The 22,090-nt window shown below is 35.9% G+C and overlaps 6 protein-coding genes and 3 non-coding genes across 9 annotated transcripts; 6 read left to right on the top strand and 3 right to left on the bottom strand.

The window, feature by feature from the left end:
* Positions 1-2,486: 2,486 nt before the first annotated feature.
* On the bottom strand, positions 2,487-4,778 carry VRP1 (Vrp1p; the record flags this gene model as incomplete). Its single annotated transcript, XM_003672250.1, has 1 exon — positions 2,487-4,778. One exon carries the CDS (start codon positions 4,776-4,778, stop codon positions 2,487-2,489), a length of 2,292 nt encoding a protein of 763 aa, XP_003672298.1.
* Positions 4,779-5,590: 812 nt separating this feature from the next.
* On the bottom strand, positions 5,591-5,644 carry NDAI0Jtrna1P. The gene is given in 2 exon segments: positions 5,591-5,627; positions 5,591-5,644. It is a non-coding gene; the product is annotated as a tRNA-Pro (tRNA).
* A 5,619-nt stretch (positions 5,645-11,263) lies between these two features.
* Positions 11,264-13,360, top strand: CHS5 (Chs5p; the record flags this gene model as incomplete). The annotated part of the gene is made up of 1 exon (XM_003672251.1): positions 11,264-13,360. One exon carries the CDS (start codon positions 11,264-11,266, stop codon positions 13,358-13,360), a length of 2,097 nt encoding a protein of 698 aa, XP_003672299.1.
* An 848-nt stretch (positions 13,361-14,208) lies between these two features.
* Positions 14,209-15,387, top strand: MID2 (Mid2p; the record flags this gene model as incomplete). The annotated part of the gene is made up of 1 exon (XM_003672252.1): positions 14,209-15,387. The coding sequence occupies one exon, from the start codon at positions 14,209-14,211 to the stop codon at positions 15,385-15,387; it is 1,179 nt and encodes a 392-aa protein (XP_003672300.1).
* Positions 15,388-16,250: 863 nt separating this feature from the next.
* NDAI0J01660 (uncharacterized protein) lies at positions 16,251-16,706 on the top strand (the record flags this gene model as incomplete). Its single annotated transcript, XM_003672253.1, has 1 exon — positions 16,251-16,706. One exon carries the CDS (start codon positions 16,251-16,253, stop codon positions 16,704-16,706), a length of 456 nt encoding a protein of 151 aa, XP_003672301.1.
* A 796-nt stretch (positions 16,707-17,502) lies between these two features.
* NDAI0Jtrna1L lies at positions 17,503-17,621 on the top strand. The gene is made up of 2 exons: positions 17,503-17,541; positions 17,577-17,621. It is a non-coding gene; the product is annotated as a tRNA-Leu (tRNA).
* Positions 17,622-17,724: 103 nt separating this feature from the next.
* On the top strand, positions 17,725-18,580 carry REC102 (Rec102p; the record flags this gene model as incomplete). Its single annotated transcript, XM_003672254.1, has 2 exons — positions 17,725-17,895; positions 17,984-18,580. The coding sequence occupies 2 exons, from the start codon at positions 17,725-17,727 to the stop codon at positions 18,578-18,580; spliced, it is 768 nt and encodes a 255-aa protein (XP_003672302.1).
* Positions 18,581-19,643: 1,063 nt separating this feature from the next.
* On the top strand, positions 19,644-19,715 carry NDAI0Jtrna1D. Its single transcript has one exon. It is a non-coding gene; the product is annotated as a tRNA-Asp (tRNA).
* Positions 19,716-20,027: 312 nt separating this feature from the next.
* Positions 20,028-21,563, bottom strand: NMA1 (nicotinamide-nucleotide adenylyltransferase NMA1; the record flags this gene model as incomplete). Its single annotated transcript, XM_003672255.1, has 1 exon — positions 20,028-21,563. One exon carries the CDS (start codon positions 21,561-21,563, stop codon positions 20,028-20,030), a length of 1,536 nt encoding a protein of 511 aa, XP_003672303.1.
* Between the last annotated feature and the right edge of the window lie 527 nt (positions 21,564-22,090).

Here is a 22,090-nt window from a genome sequence, read left to right on the forward strand (position 1 = left end):
AAGAAAGAAAGAACGAAACAAAAAGAATTTTGAGTTTGTAGTTCGCATGAAATATAATATAGAGATAAAAGGGATAAATGATGTACAGTCATTATAGCACGGACCTATCTTATATTTTTTCATAAATGTTTTTACCGTGTTTGGTCTTATATAGTTTTAGAAAGAAATATTTTGTACCTGAAATGTCAAAATGGACTAATTATGAAGACAACGGTACTGGGAATAGAAACTTTCAAAGAATAGATTCCTAAATCTATGTAACTTTCAATATAATATAATATAATTTTATGACCTGATGGTTTTAGTGGAATACCTACTGAAAAAACTTTCATAATGATAACAGTGACATATTCATTTGGATCTGGATATGAAGAATGGATTTCGGACGCTAGTTTTCAATAAGGTGAGTGAGTATTTATTGATTATCTGCTTCGGGATATACTTAATTTTTAAGATTATAAACTATATTTCCTCTTCGTTTGTGCATCATCTCATGTCACAACATCATCATAATATGACTCTATTAGATCTTGCTGTTTTAGCCGCCGCCGAGGAAATTAAACTCCGTCGCGGCGGAGTCTTCCAAATGTCACAATATATATCAACGTACGTACATAGTAGATGCATGAGGTGAATATCTTATTAGGAAAAGAGAACTGAAATAGTTTCAGATATGGCATATCGAGATAATCAAGATATTTAACGCATCTCAAAAACAATTCCGTCGAATGCCAGGTTGATATCCACATTTTTGATTGATTTGTTTCTATACACAATAAATAAATCCCGATATACAGTCGTCATCTGATTCTTTTTTTTTAAATGATAGACGTAAATTTCACAAAAACTAAATCCAAAATCTGTAGAAAATAAGAGGAATCCTACATAATTTGCGGATCCTGGAAAAAAATACAGGAACGGCAGAATGTCAGCAAGTGGCGAAACTTCCGTCATTATGGATATCTCAATCGGGGAATACGCACGCAAAAAGGAAACGTGAAGGTTTAGATATGAATAAGCTTTTCGTTTTTTTTTAATCCAATTTTGGTCTCTTCACTAATACCGGTTAGAAAATAGAGAAGATCAGTATCATGAATAAAGAGCGTACTAGCTCCAGGTAACTAAAGCCTAAAGGAGTGAGGCTTGTCAAGGATTTAATACAGCAGTTTTTATAAAAAAAACTGCCGTCTATCTAACGTGTCTCTTGTCCCAAAGTCATGAAATCAAATTTTGTTCATCAGCTAGTTTGCCGAAGGTCAATTCGATCTCGACTAAATGGAAAAGCTTACTCCTCAAAGTGAACCATAATACCGCAGTAAAGCGAATTAAACCAGAATTTTAATGCTTGAGTGAGGTGTTCTTAACTATGTAGAATATAATTTCTGATCAGCTTATAATATATAATAAGCGCTCATTCTTTCCCTCGTCTTCAAAGAACGCTTTTCTTTGCATTCTTGGAGTATTTTCTTTTTTGTTTATTCCTTATTGAATATCGTGCATACATATAAATTTGAAACTTGAAAATATAAAGATTTCCGATGAGCAACATTACGTAAGTACGCAAGTAAGTAAGAAACCTCGAATGAAAACGCAATGAAATGGCTACCCAAACGGTATTAATTAACCACCACCCAAAAAAAGTAGAAGACTCAAAAATGACCAACCAGGATTCTTCAAGACAAACTGAAGAAAGTAAACCTCTAATAGGGAAAACAGGAAGACAAATCATATATGATGAAGATGGGAAACCGTAAGTATAACACTTTGTGCACCCTTAACAGAATTATCGAAACCCAATATACTAACATACCCTATTTTTCAAAAAGATGTCGTTCATGCAATACATTACTAGATTTCCAATATGTAACTGGGAAACTAACATCAACACCGTCCACGGACACTAACGGGGCAACAGCTACGAACCCTTCTCTGTCACAATCGGATCTTATACCAGGATCGAGGACATACCAGAAGGTAGATCCACCAGATGTTAACCAACTTGGTAGATCGTCATGGAATTTATTACATAGTATCACAGCCAAATATCCAAAGGAACCTACTTTGAAACAAAAGGATGAAATGAAAGCTTTTTTAACTTGTTTTCTCATGTTTATCCTTGTGATTGGTGTGCTAAAGATTTTGAAAAATTTATTAGATTAAATGCTCCGAAATTGAATTCAAGAGAAGAATATGGGAGATGGATGTGTGAAGCTCATAATCATGTTAATACTAAATTGGGGAAACCTAAGTTTGATTGTAATTTTTGGGAGAAAAGATGGAGAGAAGGATGGGATTAAATACAAAAAGAAATATTCCCAGCTTTTGTCTATCTATCACTATAAGGAGACTTGTATATATACATAAAAAAGTTTAAATGGAAAAAATATTGAAACACACGGTCATACATATATATATATATATATTCTGGTCATAAAAGAATCTATAGAAGCATTTTTATTATATTGTCGTATTATAGTATATTATATTCAATTAAATTGTGATAAATCAAGTGGAACACTACTACCTCTCCCACTTGGATATAGTTTTATCTTACCTTGGAACGCTCTCGGTTTAGGAATTTGTGTTAAATTAGTCCATTTGAATCGTGAATCATCAATTACTATCTTTTCTGAATTTAATTTCACTCCTGTTGTGTTACTTGCGCCATTGATTGTATATTGACCCACATCGATATCGGGATTATTCGTGTGCTCGTTTGTTGTATGTTCAACAGTAGAAGTTTCTGATGCAAATAAACGTTGTTTTATATTCGGTGTTGTGGCTGTTGATTTTATTGGAGGAGCAGAAGGTATGGTTGTAGTAGATGGTGGAGGCGGAGGTGGAGCAGGTGCGTGTGCAGGTATATGTACAGGTGCTGCTATAGTCGGTGGCATTGTAGCAGCAGGAGGTACCGATGGGACCGAAGGTGCTGATGAAACTAGTGGCAATGGAGGCGCCATAGAAGGTAATGGTGGTGCATCACCCATAGGTGGTGGAGGAGGTGCAGCTAGCGTGCTTGGAATTTGATGTTCAGCTTGTTGTTCAGCGTGTTGTGGAGTATGGTGTATATGCAATTTTGACTCAATTTCACCTAAAAATGACATACCTGCAGATAATGGTGGTGGAGGAGGAGCTTGAGGAGCTTGAGGAGCTTGAGGAGCTTGTAGAACAGATGGATCTTTCCCTGGTGTGGGTATAGGTGGAGCCATCGGTATACTGGGTGCTCCTGTAGAATTAGGTTTCCCTAAAGTTGTAGTATTGTCTTGCTCTTCCTTTGTTTTATAGCTAGAACCCTCCTCGACAACAAATCGATCATCTCGTTTCTTTTGAATTTCTGTAAGAAATGGAAGAGGGCCACTAGAAGGTGCAGATACTTGTGGAGATGAAGAAGTATCTGATAATTTACTTGCTATTACAGGTGGTGCTGGAGGTGCAGGTGGTATATTTGACACTAGCGTTCCAGGAGGAGCTGGAGGCGCATTGGAAGTTGGCAGTGAGGGTGGGGGAAGGGGGGCGTTCATCAAAGGTAGTGGTGGTGCTGAAGGAGGATGAGAAACATTTGATGGTGGCAATGACACGATTGGTAACGGAGGTGCTGCAGTTGGTGGGATTGGTGCTGTCGGAGGTGCCTGTGGAGGTTGTGGAATTGTTGAAGGAGATTTTGATTTTGATTGTGCTTGTTTTACGATATCGTCATCGACTACACCATGGTTTGTTCTTCTTGCATTAATCTCTGCTAGGAAAGGCAAGTCACTTGAGAGTGGAGTAGGAGGATTAGACGAAGTGTCTGTCGTAGGTTTTACATTCCTAGTATTAGCTGGATGTTTCGTAGGCATTACGGGAGCAGCAGGTGGAGCAGGTGGAGCTGGAGGAGCTGGAGGAGCTGGAGGAGCTGGAGGAGCTGGAGGAGCTGGAGGAGCTGGAGAAGCTGGAGGACCAACAGGTACCTGACTAGGCAGAGATGGTGGCATCGGAGGAGGTGCTAGAGGTGGTGCCCCTTGAGCTGATTCTGGTATTGGAGGAGGAGCTGGAGGTGGAGGTGATGGTGCATTCTCTAGAGTGATAGATTGTTTCTTTTTAGGTGCATGCGAGGAGGTATGAGATGGTACAGTTGGAATAGGTGGTGCAGACGTCGGTATCGGCGGAGCACCAGGAGGAGCTGCAGGTGCAGATGATGTTATTGTTGCGTTGTTAGGTATGTGACTTTCATTTATTGTACTCGATACTGAATTTTTCTTCTTATGTGTTCTGTGAGTTGGTCTAGCTGATGGCATGTTTGGTCTGTTAGATGGCATGTTTGGTCTGTTAGATGGCATTTTGGGCGTTTGCCCTATTGATGCCGGAACGACAACTGGTGCTGGTGGTGCCATCCCAGGTATTGGTGGGGCTCCTTCAGGAGCAGGAAAACTATTGTTCCCAGCTAGTGATGAATCACCTCTATGCTTCAATTTAGGAAACCCTCCAGCTAAAATATCACCCAACTGTGGTGCTCCCATACCTGGAATTGGTGGTGCTGACATGCTTGGTGCAGTTGAAGTCCTAACGGAATCATTACCATCATTATTGTTGTTATTATTATTGCTAGTACTACCGCCTGCAACCAATGGGGCACTTCTATCATTCGTCTCTGCTTTCTTCAACTTCATACCTTTCCTGATATCACCTAGTAACGCATCACGTCCCTGCATGACAGATGCAGCTGGCTTGGGAGCAGAACTTCCACTTAGGCCGGCTGGTGGCGGTGGAGGAGGGGGAGGTGGAGGTGGTGGTCCTGCCATGTTCCAATTATCAGTGCTATCTTTGGGGTCTTTTATTTATAAGCTAAATGCTGTGAGTCGTTCTACTTAACTATAGTTTTCTATTCAATGCATATAGTTAGTTATTTCCATGTAAATACTAAGAGTACTATTATTCTCGGCTACTGCTACCCCTTTTGAAAATTATGGCACCGTGTTCAGCGACGCACTTCTATCATAGAGACGCTAATAAAATAGAGACAAAATAGAGTAGAGTAGGGCAGAGTGAGTTGTTACATAGTATTTTGTATAGTAGGCTGCTGCGTTATCGTAACGTTAGTATGTGCAAATACCATATATAATTGTACTCTACTTACTGGGGCAGATCTATATTCGTGCCCTGTGCGAGCTATAGATTGTTGAAGTTTTTTCTCCTTTTTAGTAGGCAATCCCCACAGTCAAACTAAACGTGAAATTTTTTTTTCTAGTTCGGAATTTAGTATGGGTTTAGAACCGCCATTGAAAGAAAAAACCTTAGGTTACCTCCTAATGGTGTTAGCTTTCCGTTAAACTTCAGTAATGTTATCAATTGGTCTTATAATGGAATACCTACATAGGTTTTAAGTAATTAGAATACAGAGACTGTGTTTAATAGCGTCGCGTTACACAAGTGTTACATGCTCTATGTACACCCCTTCTTTTACATAGAGTTATATATATATACATTAATTATAAAAACCTCCTCATTGGTCAAAACAAAAAAAAAGAATTATCTGTTCAAATCAAGGTGAAAACCATTAGACATTGGAATTCCAATTTTTGGAGAAAAAAAATAATAAAAATAATAAATATCTGGGGCGAGCGGGGAATTGAACCCCGGGCCACCCGCATATTTTGAGAAACTAAATCCCAAAGCGGGTATCATACCACTAGACCACACGCCCAATTATTTTATTTGTCGTAAAATATCTGGTTAGGTTTACTAAGTATGGAGTCAATTACAAGTGTCACACAGAAGTATGTTTTATTTTATTATTAAGTGAGTAATTACTGTCATGAAATCAGTCAAAATTATTATGGTTGTAAGGTTCAAAGTAATGACTCGAACTACGTTATGCACAGTACATGTTTGTAGCTGTGTAACGTCGCTCGTAAGCAGCGTTTCCAGTTAATCCTGTTATGTTATAGTTGTAAGATTCCATTGTGGATTGAGATTTGTGATAAATATGATGTATAATAAGAGTAATTTAATATCCTGCTTTTAATGTATGTAAAAGAGTTCGCTCTTCTTGAAAGTAAATAAAAATATAAAGTATAATAAATATAACAACAGTAAAATCAGGAATTGAAACTTGAGTTATTGGTCTATTTATACCTTTCTGATGGCAGGATAGAAAACACGAGAATATATTTCGTTGACAGACATGTCAACTCAATGTTAGTCGCGTCACATCGGTGTCTGTGATTCTTCGCGTCTTTACCATATTTGATAATCTTTTCGTGTCATCTTAGAAGACATTATACCAAGCTTGATATCTAAACATTTATCGTAGAATATTAATAGTAACACTTACTACAAGTCTCGTTCCAGCAAACGTTTAATGAATTATAATTGAATATCTTTTGTTGAATGAAGTCGAATGTCATGCAAACGTTATCTTATTATTATTAAGATTGTTTTTGATTGCAGCCACGAGAGCGGTGTTCATGATTATGACCTATTGTTTTATGCATACATGACTTCAACGAGATATTATATGAACTTCTAGGATTTATTTGACTTACTAAGTTATTACTTTATTAATATTATCCTAAGCCATAATTATGTTGAGAAACTAATTAAGAGCTAATGGAAGTAAGATCCTATCAACTTTATTTTATCTCCTGTATCTCTATCCTATTCCTATTCCCATTCTATTACCATTCTATTACTATCCTATTCTATCCTTATCCTATTCCTATTATATTAACACAGTGCATTACAATGAATCAGAATGACATAAGATTAAAGGAGTACGTCTATTATACAATATGATCCCTAAAGTATCAAGTGTTCCAGAACGAAACAAGATTAAACGAGTACGTCCAGTATCCAGTACAAAGTTTAAATTATTAATTGTTCCAGAACGAAACAAAATCAAATAAGATCGTTGATTAACTAATTTAACTATTACAGGCAAGTGCTTAGATAAAGTTGCAGAAAAAGTATTTTTGAAAGATATAAAAGGACTAATAGTTGAACTGGAATTAGAAGCATTCTAGTTAGTTATTTATAGCAATCCGAATCATACATTCGTAAGAGCCTTTTATTCTTCTCTCTGCTTTAAGAAGGTAAGATTCAAATCTAATATCCAACCCATATTTTACATTGTCAAAGGACCTGTAGCACTCTTTGTTCTGTTACTACTACCCGTCGATAAAATAACGGATATTAGATATTCGTAATAGGTTCACAGAGGGCTTTCGTCGTCGGATCATACTACATGTTGAAGTTAGACTAACAAGCAGATATGGTAGAGATAGAAAATATTCTCTAACACCCCCCCCAGAATTTATGGTTCTACCCCCAAAATTTTTTAATCAATCCAACCCCTCCCAGGTCGGCTAACAAAGAATTAGGATTAGATCTTTAGTACTGGTCTAGCCTATTAGGTAAAGTACTCCTGCGGGTTGCGTACGATCACTCAGAGGGTTGCGGTAACTGCGTCGAGTATTAGTTACTTCGTAAAACAAGGAGCCTAGTTAGAGCCCTGGTGAGATGCAAGCTCGTTTCAAGGGACGTATAAGAGTGAGGATATCTTCTTAAAGATGTATATCCTCCAACTAGTTTATGTGTAAGGAACGAAATAACGAAGTAATAGGGTGAGAAGTAGTTCAAAGGAAAGAATACAATCACTGAAACAACAACAAAATGAATATAAACAAGGATTACTCGCGACGATTACAACGACGACAAATTCATGTCAGACACCGTCACCACCACCTTTACTGCAGTCTCTGTGAGAAATCCAATTCAGATAATAAGGTATGGGCCTCACGTCAAAGTGTCACAAAGATTTTGTTGGAATTCAATATGAAAAATAAATCACTTCCTAATACAGTGTAATGTGCTATTAAATTTCAATACATATAAACGAGGAATTTTCTCTCCATGTACATTTACATAGTTGTGTATTTCTCCCATCCATAAGCGGGGACGAGTGTCTGGTATAAATACCACTCCAACACTGTAACACTGTATCTACACCTATTTCCTCAACAAATTGTTGGCCCTCGACTGGTTATATCTTTGAAAAGTGTAAGTAACATCGCTACACATATTTCTCCCAATCTAACTGATCCAAAGGACAGTTATGACTGGTTTCCAACAAATTCTGTTCGTTACAATATGCAGTCATATAAAGTTGTACAATAGCTCTGCACTTTTTGCAGAGGAAATGCCATAATATAATAAATGTAGAATATGATATAGAAATAGTTTATCAAGAACCTTTTTAAGGCTTATTTGTTTAATGAACAGTTGAAATGGTTTACATAGGTGTATAATACCCTACCCAGACAGAATATTAACAAAAACAAAGACCCAATGTCTATAACCGAATATTTTATTCCTCACTAGGTTACGGCCCTTTGTAGGCATTTTCCCCCTTCAAATGCTGCGTCGTGTGGTCCGACCTTTTGAACCGTTCCCCGCATACGTCGCAAGCATACTTACGGATATCCTTGTATTTATCACGGAAATGTTGCTTCACGTGAGGAACAATCGTCAATCTTTTCGGACACGAAGGGCAAGGGACTATTCCGTCGTCGATATCTTCATCAATATATTCACCAATTATGTAGGGGGAACCAGTACTTTTTTTAGACTTCCTCCTCCGCCCGCAACAACAAATTCATCACTAGAATTCGATAGGGAATATGCTTCCAACAGATAAAAAATATTCGGAGTTACCATTACTTCCCTCGGATTTACAAAGATTGAAGAGTAATTAGAACATTTATCCTGTGTTTCAGCCAGGTTTTTGTCATCAGATCCTGTAACGTTTGCCATGAGTTCATCGATGTCTTCCTCCTCCAAGACTTTACTATATTTTAGGAAGTATTGCATTTTTTTATTATCATTATGATATTGGTTATATATATATATATATGTGTGTGTATTTTTTTAGTTATTTAGCAACTAATAAGATAATATTTATTGAATTTGTTTTTATAAAGCAAGGAAATATACATAAACTACATTGTCAAACTCTGAAATGAAATAATAACAAGAAATATGAAGAGAAGAAAACAATCACTGAAAAGTCGAAGACCATTTTATATTTGGGAAAAAGAGTCAACGATTACAATTGAAAAAAAATTGACCTCTATTTTGAGTGCCCCAATTTTCCCTTTAATTTGGAAGATTGCCTTAGGGACCACTCCAATACACTGAACCTCAAGTTATGGATTTGGAGTCTATTGAAGAAAATATTGCTGTATTTTTGCGCAGGAATGTAATGAATCGGCCAATAACTTCCGAGGTTCCTTTATTTATTCCCATAATAAGTAAGCTTGTTCAAATACATGGCAAATAATATCCCAGAAACATAAAAGAACATTAATTTTTTTATCTGACAGTCAAGTCCTGACACCACTACCAACTTTGTATTCTTTTTGCTCAAATATGGATGCTGCCCAGTCAAGATAGTGTGAGGCCGAAGTGAAATCAGCGCAGCGCCAAAGAACGGCAGTCACCAAAACAAACTCCGGATTCTCTACCACAAACGCAAATAGAGGCGCAAAAATTAACATGCTAGCGCCCGCACACCATCCACAAAAACCCTAATTAGGTAATCAAACATTAAGGGAGCAAAAACAAAACAAACTAACTCCACTTTCTCCATCACATTGGCAGTCTTGGGCTGTGGGATGGCTTGTTCAAAATTTCACTCCGTTGGATAACAATAACGGTTTTAAGGTTGAGGGTGATGACACGATTGATAGTGAACGAATACTTTAAACCATCTAGACACCGCCCTTGAAATAGGAAAAATCAATGATGTGTTTGGCTGAGGTAATTATCATTATCATTTGGAAATAAAAGTAGCAGTCTGTTTACTTTTATCACTGCTGTTTTTTCGCTAACAGTTTAGGAGTTACCTTTTTAGAAATCCAACAATTTTTTCATCTATAAGAAAAGAAGAAAAAGATAAGTTTTAGAGTTTATTTTGTTATATTATTATATATCCTTTTATTTCTCAAAAATAGTAGCTATGAAGGTGCTACAAAATTATAAATAGATAGAGTCAGAGTCTAAGTGTAACTAGTTTACCTTGTTATCTTTTTTGCTTGTTATATTAAAAACTTGGCAAACTATCTATTTCAATAAGCGACACCCATAACTGTTGGGTTTTTGTCGTTGAAAGCCATAGAAAAAATTTACTTTGTGTGGTTGAATATGCCTCTCTAAACCATACCTAGGTTTATAGAATTAACGGTGGGATGGTATATGCTGAGTACTAGTACACAATGTCCTGATCAAATGTAACGAGAGGCATAATGAACCGTAATACCAGCATATGTGACACAAAGAGCTTGAAGATCCTTTCACGGAATATCAATGTGTTGATAACGGAGGTGTTGATAAGTATACGCTGTTGGAGTTGGTATTTATTTCAGATATCTTCCTCTGGGGATAGTCTGCTCCTCCTCCCCTTATAGGTGAGAGCAATATATAGTTATAAGACACGATTTACTGGTTATATTAAATCCACTACGAACATAACCTTTATATTATACCTGAAGGTAATAAATAATCTTGATTTATTAATAAGAAGTAAATTACACCTAACAGTTTTTCATTTACTTTAGGTTTAGAAGTTATTAAAAAATATAATTTTTTTGCTAGCAGAGAGAGAACTCCAAATAAAAAAGGAAAAATAAACAATTTATATATTTTTCTCCTTCATTTTTCTACAGATATCTTAAGCCAAACCCTTTTTAGGTATATAACATGGTATAACCTGATAACTTACTAAAAGAAAATTGAAAACTTCGAACAAGGGTCTTCACAGGTATTCCAGTACATTATGAGAGATATATTCTTTGGTGTTATTACGACACTAAAATTACAATCTTTTCCTTGATTGTATTCTTCCAATTAAAGTCTTATTGCGTTTATTTCAAAAAAAAGTTAAATTAAATAATGTTGTACATTCTACGGCTACAAATTTGAGAAAATAACAAGAATGTTTCTATTGCTCCAATAAAAAGATGTTTAAAGCAGTGGTCTTTTTACAGAAAGAAACAAGTAGCTACCAGTAAATTATGATCAAGAATAATATACCATGGAGATATTTTTTAAGTCAGACTTTGCTATTCTCTGACGTTTCTTGTCTTGTCTATTGTGTCACAATAATGCACCTCCCCGTGTTGGAATTTGTGTTACCCGCAAACCGATTGTCAACGCGGATGGAGGGTCGAGAAATGAACAACTAGACTTTTCCTTAAAATTCATACCTGTCTACAAGAAAGACTAATCTTACATGATGTTGAACAAGAGAGCAAGAGGAAAAGAGAAGCCCAGTAACTCTAACTTAAAAATTAAAATGTCTTCTGTCGACGTTGTGCTAACTGTCGGTAAATTAGATGCCTCGCTCGCTTTGCTCACGACTGCTGATCATCATGTAATCGAATTTCCTACCATGCTATTACCTGAAAACGTCAAAGCTGGCTCCATTGTAAAAATGGTGGTATCACAAAATTTACAGGAAGAAAAAGAGCAAAGAGCTCAATTTCAATCTATTCAAGATCAAATTCTGGAGAAATATGGATTAAATAAACCAATGGAGCCAGTTTTAAAAATTGTTAATGTTACCCAAACAAGTTGTGTCTTAGAATGGGACAAATTGACTCTTGGTTCAGCTAAATTGAAGTCATTAACTCTTTATAAAGATGGTGTTAGACTAATGGTGGTTCCAAATCCATTCAAAGTATCTCAAACCAAAATTTCCGGACTTTCTGTTGATACCGAATACAAGTTTCAATTGAAGCTAGCCACTACATCGGGCCAATTTTGGTCTAACCAAATTAATGTCCATACCCACAAGATGACCGATATGTCAGGTATTACTGTCTGTTTAGGACCTCTGGATCCATTATTACATATTACAAAGGCTCAAGTTTCTCAATGTTTGAAAAATCTTGGTGCTAAACCTTTGCAAACAAAAGTAGGTATTGATACTACCCACTTCGTCACAAATGAAACAGACACAGGAGCTGATGGCGAAGAAAATGCTGAATTGAAGAAAGCTAAGGACAACAATATTCCAGTGGTTAAACCTGAATGGGTTAGAGCTTGTGAACAAGATGAAAGAATCGTTGGTGTACGAGGTTTCTATTTGGATGCTGACCCAGCTTTAGCAAAGAACTATGTGTTCCCTCCTGTCTCTGAGGAAGCTACACAAGAAGCTACTCAAGAGGCTGCACAAGAAGCTACACAAGAAGCTACACAAGAAGCTACACAAGAAGCTACACAAGAAGCTACACAAGAAGCTACACAAGAAGCTACACAAGAAGCTACACAAGAAGCTACACAAGAAGCTACGCAAGAAGCTACACAAGAAGTTACACAAGAAGCTACACAAGAAGATGAAAAAGATGCTGAGGAATCAGAGAATGTCCCAGAAATAGAAAGTTCAGAAGCACCACATCAATCAGGCGCTCAAGACGATACTTCGATTGAGATGCCAGCTGAAGAAGTTCCTACAATTGAATCATTAACTACTGAAAGAACGCAAGAAACAGGTCTTGAAGATATACCACAAGAAATTACAGCTAAGGGACAGATAGAACCAGAGACGATACAATTTGCAGAAACACTTGACAAAGAAATGGAAGAAGGTATACAGGATGAACTTCCATCAACCGCTCTAGGAGAACCAACTGAAGTTCCTGCTGTTGCTAAATCTATTGAGAGTACGGAAAATGCAGTACAAGAAGAAGTTGCACCAGGTTTGGAAGCTGAACAACAAACAACCCCAGCACAAGAATCAGAGGAAGAAGGAGCAGAAAACGAGAGTGTAGCTATATTGAGCCCGGATGACATTGTGATTGAGAAAGAAGAAAGCAATGAAGACTTGGAAACAACTGGTCAAGAAGAAGGCAACGATGAAGAAAAGCCAGAAATTTCTCAAGACGAGCAACCACATAATTTTGAAGTAACAGATAAGGAGACTATTTTAACTGGGGCAGAGGAATCAAGACCAAAAAACAATGTTGAGACGACCACTAATGAAAAGAAAGACAACGAGATCGTACCCGATGACTTAAATAACTCTGCAGAGGTACCAAAAAACATGAACTTGGTTGAAAACGATGTTGAATCTCAAAAGCACGATAATGTCGACGATGCTACAATACCAGCCGGCACATCATTACAGCAGGAGGATTCACCTTCAGAAGAGGTACAGGTTGCTGGTAGTATTGAAGATGAGGAAGATGACGACGATGAAGATACTGTTACAGAAGCTACTCCTGAAGGAGAGAACACTGTTGTAAGCACTAGTGGTAATAACGATGGGGCCAACAAGAAGAAGAATAAAAAGAATAAGAAGAAAGGTAAGAAGGGTAAGAAGAAATAAGACGTATACCAGGCAAAAATTTGTTTAGTTACATAAATATATATACCATGATCTATAATCCAAAACGTTACCGTTTAACGTTATGTTGAACTGCACTTATTGTAGGTGCAATCTGGTTCAAATTGTAATATCTACTTTGACTGTAAATTGCAATGAAGTTTCTTTATTTCAACTGAATATTTAAGAGTATGATGATATCAAAAATGCTCTTCAAATTCTGGGTAGGGAAACTAATGAACTTTCTCTCGGAAGTTAACTATGTGAACTTTACGTCTAATATGATAGGTAACCAGAACATTTCTCTGACAGGTCTCTAACTTCATATGTACGTAAGGGTACGGATATACCCACTTAGTTTCTTTTTTTAGAACTGGCCACGCCTCGAGGAAAATTTGCCAAAAAAAAATGCATAATCCAAGTTTCGCGTTACCTCGAGGAATCTGGTCTCGAGCTCTCATCTGATTTCCCGGTTACAACAGAAAACTGCGTAGTAACCGTCGGTCAGAAAGTAAACATTCTTTTTAATGTGATACTAATTCCTTTTCCTTCAAGAGTTTGGTTAATCTAAGGAAGACTGTTCTGAAATTAAGTTGTTCATTTTTTTTAACATTCACTATTCTCCAATTTGAAAATTTATTCAACCTAACTGTCGATACGTTACTCCCCATTTTTCCAACGAAAGCAAACAAAAAGTAACACATTCAAAAGTTCAAACACCATTTCATTCGCTACTGCAAAGAATCAAGTCCTGATCTGATCTGCTCCGACCAACATAAAGCTATTCTGTTTAATCTATCCCAGAAGAATTAACATTTACATTTCTATCATTAAAATATAAATACAAAAATATGCTGACTTCAATTCATAATATAATATGGAGAGACTTACCATTATTATTTCTTCTATTGAGTTATGTAGAAGGTCAAGATACAGATCTCGGAAATAGGATTAATTCGACCACTTCAAGAACAAGTTCAGTGCAATCGTATGCAATATCATCAAGATCTACTCGTCTGTTATCGGATTCCATATCGCCTTCACGTTCCTCAGCCTCCTTGCCTGAAATGAGTTCTCGTTCAACTTCGATATTGAGAAGGAGTTCAAGGGATTCTTTTTCTTTACCTGTGTCGCTTTCTTCGGAAGTATCTTCAACTAGCGTTGCTTCTGTGTCATTTACTTCATTCGGATCATCACCAGCTACTTCTAGTTTATCCTCATTGTTATTATCATCAAGTTCTAGCTCATCTACTGGGCGATTATCTTCAACAATCATTTTATCATCGTCATCGTCATCGTCATCGTCATCGTCGTCATCAAGACGTTCTTCATCCTCTTCGCGTATGAGGACATCATATTCATCCTCATCAATACCAGCATCAATAACCTCACAATCTACTTCAACAATAACAGGTTCCTCAACTGGCGAGTCAACATCCTCTTCTTCAGATATACCAAGTGAACAAAGAACAATCACCAGTATTATTCATGGTCAAACTATTCTATCAAACCATTATACAACTATTACGTATACTCCAACAGCATCAGCAAATGCATCAACTAACAAAAAAAGCTCTCATGGATTAACGAAAAAAAATCGAAACATTGTCATTGGTGTTGTTGTTGGTATAGGTGTTCCATTAATCATCGCTGCTTTAGCTATAATTTATTTCTTCTGTATTCAAACGAAAAAGACTGATTTTATTGACTCTAACGGTGTGGTCGTTACAGCATATAGAAAGAATAAAGTTACAAAATTATGGGATAAGATGATGGGTAAACCAATGTCAGAAAATGAATACGAATCCAATTCTCCATTGGGAAGTGGTAATTCTGATTTAGATACAGATATAGAGGATTCTCCATCAGCTCGACTATCTCCAGGTGTGAATAGAACAGGAACAGTCCTGAGTTCAAAGAATATTAATAATAACGCCACTGTAACTAATGGTCATCCAAATGATTTGTTCTTAGAAGAGGAAAAATTCTATGATGAGCATGGTAATGAATTAAATGCAAGAAATTATTGATTTACTTCCATTTTAATATTATCGTCACTTATCCCCAACCCCAATTTTCGCATTTACTCTCAGTCATTAATAACACTAATAATTCTCGTCATCAATATTACATAAAAAAATACCTTTACAGCATATAATTTCTCTAGCAAAATAAACAAATAAAAGCTAATTTAATAAACAAAAATATTATTAAAATTAAAAGGAATAATTCTATCCTCAGTATTCCCCACTCCTGTTAGTAATAAACAAGGAATCATACATGATCTACTTTGTACTTCCATTCGTATTATGTTTCACCCTTAAAATGCCGATCTCCAGTTTAGAAATTGTAGCATGCCTTCATAAGATAGCTTAATGAAGAAGTACAGAGTAGGAGAGGTACCTCTTTCGAACTCGTCAATTAATCCGTTACAAATCATACTATAACGTTCCCTAATGTTGACTTGTTAGCCTTCCGGATTTATTTTTTGAAGCTTTTGGTTTCGGCGGCTACTTAGGGTTCAGTGCCGTACTTTCCTATTTGGGCCATCAATGACACAACAAAAAATCCCATAATGACGATAGTTACTTATCTTTCCTTAAAAGGATATCATGGAGGTCAATTAAAATACTAGAAAGGTAATTTGTTTCGAGTCTCTTACAACCAAACCATGTTTTAACCTCAGGACAAAACGCATTATCCTTTTGAGAATTACTACTTTTGAATAGGTCTTTTAATTGTAGAAATAAAGAGTAGGTAAAATCACTTTCCAATGTCATATAAATACAACGACGATCAGTTAAGTAACATCAATCTCTAACGTTTTCTCGATATAATATTCCGTTATAGTACAAAGACCACCAACAAAAAACAAACAACTTAAACAACAGAAATGAAATTTACCACTATTTTATCTGCCATTACTCTACTTTCCTCCTCCGCGTTCGCTGAGGATATCTCAACCGGAGATGCTGAATTACCACAGGTTCCAGCAGAAGCTGTCCTTGGTTATTTGGATTTTGGTTCCGATAACGACATTGCCATGCTACCATTTGCCAACACAACCTCTAATGGTTTATTATTTGTCAACACTACTATTGTTGAACAGGCAAACGAGAAATTAGAAAACGATCCCTCCTCTTTAACTAAGAGAGAAGCTGATGCTGAAGCTAACTGGCATTGGTTGAGACTAGATCCAGGTCAACCACTATACAAGAGAAGTGCGGATGCTGAAGCTAAATGGCATTGGCTAAGGTTAGATCCAGGCCAACCATTATATAAAAGAGATGCTGAAGCTGATGCCAAATGGCATTGGTTGAGATTGGATGCAGGTCAACCATTATATTAAGAAATCTCGGCCTTAACTTAACTAGTTCACGATTATTTATGGCGACTTTCATTTTATTCCCTCCCCTGACACCTGTGTCATATTAACCTAGAGACATTTTTAAAATATATAACTTTTTAATATATATAAATCAAAACTTTTAATAACTTTTAAATCCTTATTTTGTTCTCAAAATTACACATTTTTTTTCCCCTTTTTCTAACTGGAATCCTTTTAGACCAATCCTGCTCACCTCTCTTCCTCTATTTTTTAGAAGTACCTCAGGGGTCCAATCTGTTTCTAAACAGATATTCAAGTTGGATTAGGGAGAACTTCCTTTCTGCTTTGGATTGATTGATATGTAGGAGCAAATTTACGTAAAAGAAATGGTATCAAGCATATTGAGCCACTAGGACAAGTTAGGTTCACTGGTTTGAATCCGTAGCTAGCTTTGGTTAACTACGAATGTTGAACTCTAGGTAATTTTCCCCAGTAAGTGTATTCTGTATCTGGGTTATCGAGTAGATAACAAGTTCCTAGAATGGGAACTGTGAACGAAGGGTCGAAGCGACCCTCGAAGTATATAAGTTCCCCCGGACTCTGAGAGACATTTCGTTGACATGATAATTCTGTATCAGATAGAAGATGAGTAACACTGCTAGTGTTTATAGCAAAACAACTAGGAAACAAGTAACATTAACTAACAGAATAGGAATATAAGTTCCACCAACACTAACGGAAATTAAGTCCAAAAATAAAAAAAATCGTTATGGCTGAAACTAGATGTAACCATTCACAAAAACAAATGTAAAAATACGGTTGTTTGGCCGAGCGGTCTAAGGCGCCTGATTCAAGGACTATTAATCTTTGACTATGGAAAACCATAGGAGTACTCAGGTATCGTAAGATGCAAGAGTTCGAATCTCTTAGCAACCAAACTTTTTAGCTTTCTCTTTTTCAACTATAGTTATAACGTTACATACATGAAACTTCAATCAATTTACCAAGCTTTGACAGTAATTATAAGAGTAAGTCAACAATGCTCGGCCCAATAAAGTTAAATACATACTGCTTAAAAAGTCATCTTGCGTCCAACACAGCGTTGATTTCTCAATGGAATACCAGAATAGACATTGACAATAATGGCGAAGGAGATCTTCTTGGAGATAATGTTCTCATTTTGCCGCCCAAGTGTCCGACAAAGTTGAACGTAAGTTATTGATTAATACCGATCTATATCTTTTGCTTTCTTCCGGCCTTCGAATACACCTCCTAATACTAACTATATTTCAGTGTAGATCCTTATCAAAATTAAGAGGAACGATATAGTTTTGACGAAAAACGATTCTCTTTTAGAAGAGATATTAAGTACGTTTAAGAAAGGGCGCAATTTCTGGGAAAATTTACTATACGATATTGAATGTTCCATTAATAGTGATTCATATATTCAAATTCAATTAACCTGTAAACTTTGGACATCAAATAAATTACTTACATTATTGGAAAATCCCATTAGTTTACGTCCACATATTACCGCTCAACCTTCATTAGTATTCATTCGAAGAGTGATAATCCAAGCCCATTTTATTCATTTGGATGAAGAAATATTAGATCTATCTGATATATATTTTCATTTCAATGAGTATTTTGCCTCCCTATTCATATCAACCCTAGAGTTTCAATTTCCACTAGTATTTTCTAATCTAGCCAGGAACCGTGCACGTTGGAACGAGTCTAGCTTAGCCCCAATTTCATATGCATTAACGGAATCTTCAAGATTATTACCTTACATGGTACAATTGGTCAACAATGATACAACTGCAACCACTGCATATCAACTGCTAACTCGTGGAAGAAACATTGATCCCATTGATTTCCAACTTTTGAAAATTTAGGGCGAGCCCAATCATATTTTCCCCCCAAACATAAAAATTATGCTAATTATATAATATTTTTTTTATCTACATATACATAATAGCTTAAAAGGTAGATTACGGAGGTAGTCTTTTTGTTTTATAATTGAATGACATCCTTCAACTTGCCTGCTTAAAGAAAACTACTAAGGTGGAATGTTAAACTGGTATGAATAATTTAAGGAATCGGAAAAGAGTGGCCGCCAAAAGGATGGCTGATATAAGTACCAACTCCAACACCGTACTACCGTAAAAATACTTCGGTTCCCAACATATATAGGTTAGGTTCAGTTACTTTTTTTATAAAATAGGTCATCGATGGCAGCGTCGCAGCTAAATTCTGGCTCTGGACTAGTTATTGCTCATACGCTCATAACCGTTCTAGTCTCATCATTCCCCGGAAGGAGTTGATGGAGCAGTCTTTTTACCATCTTTCTCTTTCTTCTTAGATAAAATATCTGGAGGCATTTTGTTTAAACGGATGCAAACATCTTCCACTTCCCTTTCAGTAATTTGTTTTTGTTGTAATGGTTTGTTCGCACCTATTACAATACATAATAATTTACATATTCTTGTAACATAAACCGAACCCTAATACCACCCCTGGAACCTGCAGATTCATTGACTAATAGGTGTCTTCAAATAATATGCTTCATTTAGCCTTTAATCAACCCAAGCGGAAAGAAGTAGAGTTATCCCTTTGAGGTATGGCCAACCGTAATACACGAAAAGATGAAACATAATCCAAAAAATAATCCAGTTTCGACCATCAGCGAGTAGATTTCAGTTGAGACACCATGCAAAGAAAGGCTAAGTAATAGCGTCCCGTTAGAACATCATAGAAGATTTGAGACATGAAATAGGATGAAGACAATTTACTACAGGATTCTGATCATGAAACCCAAGAAATTGCTGATATTTCCAAACGTATTCAATGGACAGGTCTTGTTCCTTTAACAATATCTTTTGTGGAATAGTTAGATATAGTTTAAACTGAAGGTACAAGTTATAAAGGTAATTATATAAAAAAACAACATGAAAAACCTCCGTGATAGTTTAATGGTCAGAATGGGCGCTTGTCGCGTGCCAGATCGGGGTTCAATTCCCCGTCGCGGAGATATTATCTCTTATTTTCTTTTTTTAAATATGAAAGTTTTTTATTTTGTAGTATTAACAGTATTTTTCTTTGATAAAAAATGCAAAAAAATTCCTACCATAGTTTCATAATATGATGTGTATTAATAATTAACTAATTTATTTATATAGTTGTTTTTTCTTTTATAATGATACAGTTATTTTTTTTTTTTGGTTCAGGGGTATATATATTTTCATTTCATGAGTTTAGAAATTCAGGTCAATCGATATGTGAAGCAAGGGAAAACCTTTAATAATGAAATACTTCTTTACGAGACATGGTAGGTGCAATTTTTTATTCCTTACTATCCATAACTTGCTTCACAGGTTCTGTTTGATTAACGTACAATTTATGTTCTTGAATATATCTAATAACGGAATTCGGTAACAAATATTGAACGGACATTCCTCTTCTAATAAACAATCTTACCTTTGTAGAGGAAATATCATTATAAATCAATTGTTTAATGACCAAAACGTTTCTTCTATGTTCATACATGATATCATGGGACAATAAGAAGGATCTAACATCTGCTCCTGTTCGTTCCACAATCAAACAACCATAATTACCTAAAATATGATGTAAATCAGCATCAGCCCAAACGTTTGGTTCACCCATACTTTCAATTAAATCACCACCTGCAAGTAACATAATTTTGACACCAATTTTTTCACCTGTTACAGTTGTGACACCACCTCTTTTAACGTTAATTTCATGATTAAAATGATCCAAAACTTTTGCAGTTCTTTGATAAGTCAATTGCAAAGATTCCCAAGCATCTACCATTAACCAAGAAGATGTTCTTTCACAAGCCAATTCACACATTCTTACTCTATGGAAAGCAGGGGCCAATCCCGGTTTTTGATAATTATCACTAACTGGAGAATAATAACCTCCAATCACTTCGAATCTTGTTTGTTCATTAATTGCATCCATTGCCATTTCGAACATTCTTAAATGTAAATAAGTTATAGGAGAAAATGAACCACATGCTACTATGACTAATGGTAATTTATTTGAATCTTGTAAAATTTTTGATAATCTATGAGTGGAGAATTCATATGTATCCATGGAACGTGATTGACGAACTATACCATGTGGTACTTCTTCTAAATCTGCAATTTGATTTTTATGGACCCCTCCTATATTCATTTTAGATAATGTGGCATCGATTGTATTTATGTCGTTTATATTTGCAAGACGTGGAATTAATTCATTGTCGTTGTTATTCTTATTCTTAATATTATTACTATTATTATTATTATTATTGCTCTTATCGTCGTTATGATTAGTATTGATGCTAGTGGTGCCATTACCATTAGTGTTCAAATCGTCTTCATCTGAGGATACTTCTGTAGATAATGGTTGGAAAGCGGAAGTTTTCAATGGTATTCTATTTGAATGAGATGATTTAGAAGAATTTGGGACAGGAGCATTTATTGATGTAGTAAAGTCATTATTATCGTTATCATTATTATCATTATTATTTATTATTTTTTTTGTATTAGATGATTTCAGTTCAGAAGATTCTGCAATTGCGGAAGTAGAGGAAGACAATAAAGATTTATTATGAGGTAAATGATTGCTATGTTTCTGTTGGAGTTTCTGTTGGAGTTGATGCTGATGTTTTTTCTTACTTTTATTTTGATTTTTAATTGATGATGGTAAAGATGCTATATTAAATGGTGCATCGATGGATGCATTTTCATCAGCTAAGACATAAGGTAAGATTGGGCCAGATTTTGGGATTGTTGAAGTTGGAGCTAGAGGTGGATGTGGTTCCTCGTTCGGAGTAGGCGGTTTAAAATCTGGAGCTCTTGTTGGATCCATTTTTTATCGTAATTTAAGATGGCAATTTAATAAATAAGGACGTTATAGTAGATTTAAATTTATTATTATATTAGGCAGCTGAAAAAAAAAATATAATTGAGTCTCGCCAGCGACCAGATACTTAGGTATATGCTCTCTTTTGGAGGCTTTTTTTTATCGGTCTCTTTTAATTTTTTTTTATTCTTATTTTTGAATCCACGTATAACGTTAATCTTTCCGTTAAGAAAGATGATTGTTCAAGATATTGAATGAAATTCTAAACAGATTAGGTTAGATTAGATTAGATTCGAGGTTCCAATTACAATTGGCGCCTTAGAGTTAGAGTATTCGATGACTTTTTTGAAATTTTTGGAGCTATGCTTATCTCCATCAACGACAATGTCTGATGCGAATTGCCAATTGAGCGTCAACACAACACAAAACTTTTCTGCTGCCGGTGGCTGGCGGTCATTGCTGACTGGCGGCCCGTAAATTTTCAATTCTTGACCAGGCCATGTCCGTATATGATGATGATGATGGACCAAAAA

Source organism: Naumovozyma dairenensis, chromosome 10 (genome assembly GCF_000227115.2).
Source record: "Naumovozyma dairenensis CBS 421 chromosome 10, complete genome".
Classification (NCBI taxonomy): Eukaryota; Fungi; Ascomycota; class Saccharomycetes; order Saccharomycetales; family Saccharomycetaceae; genus Naumovozyma; species Naumovozyma dairenensis.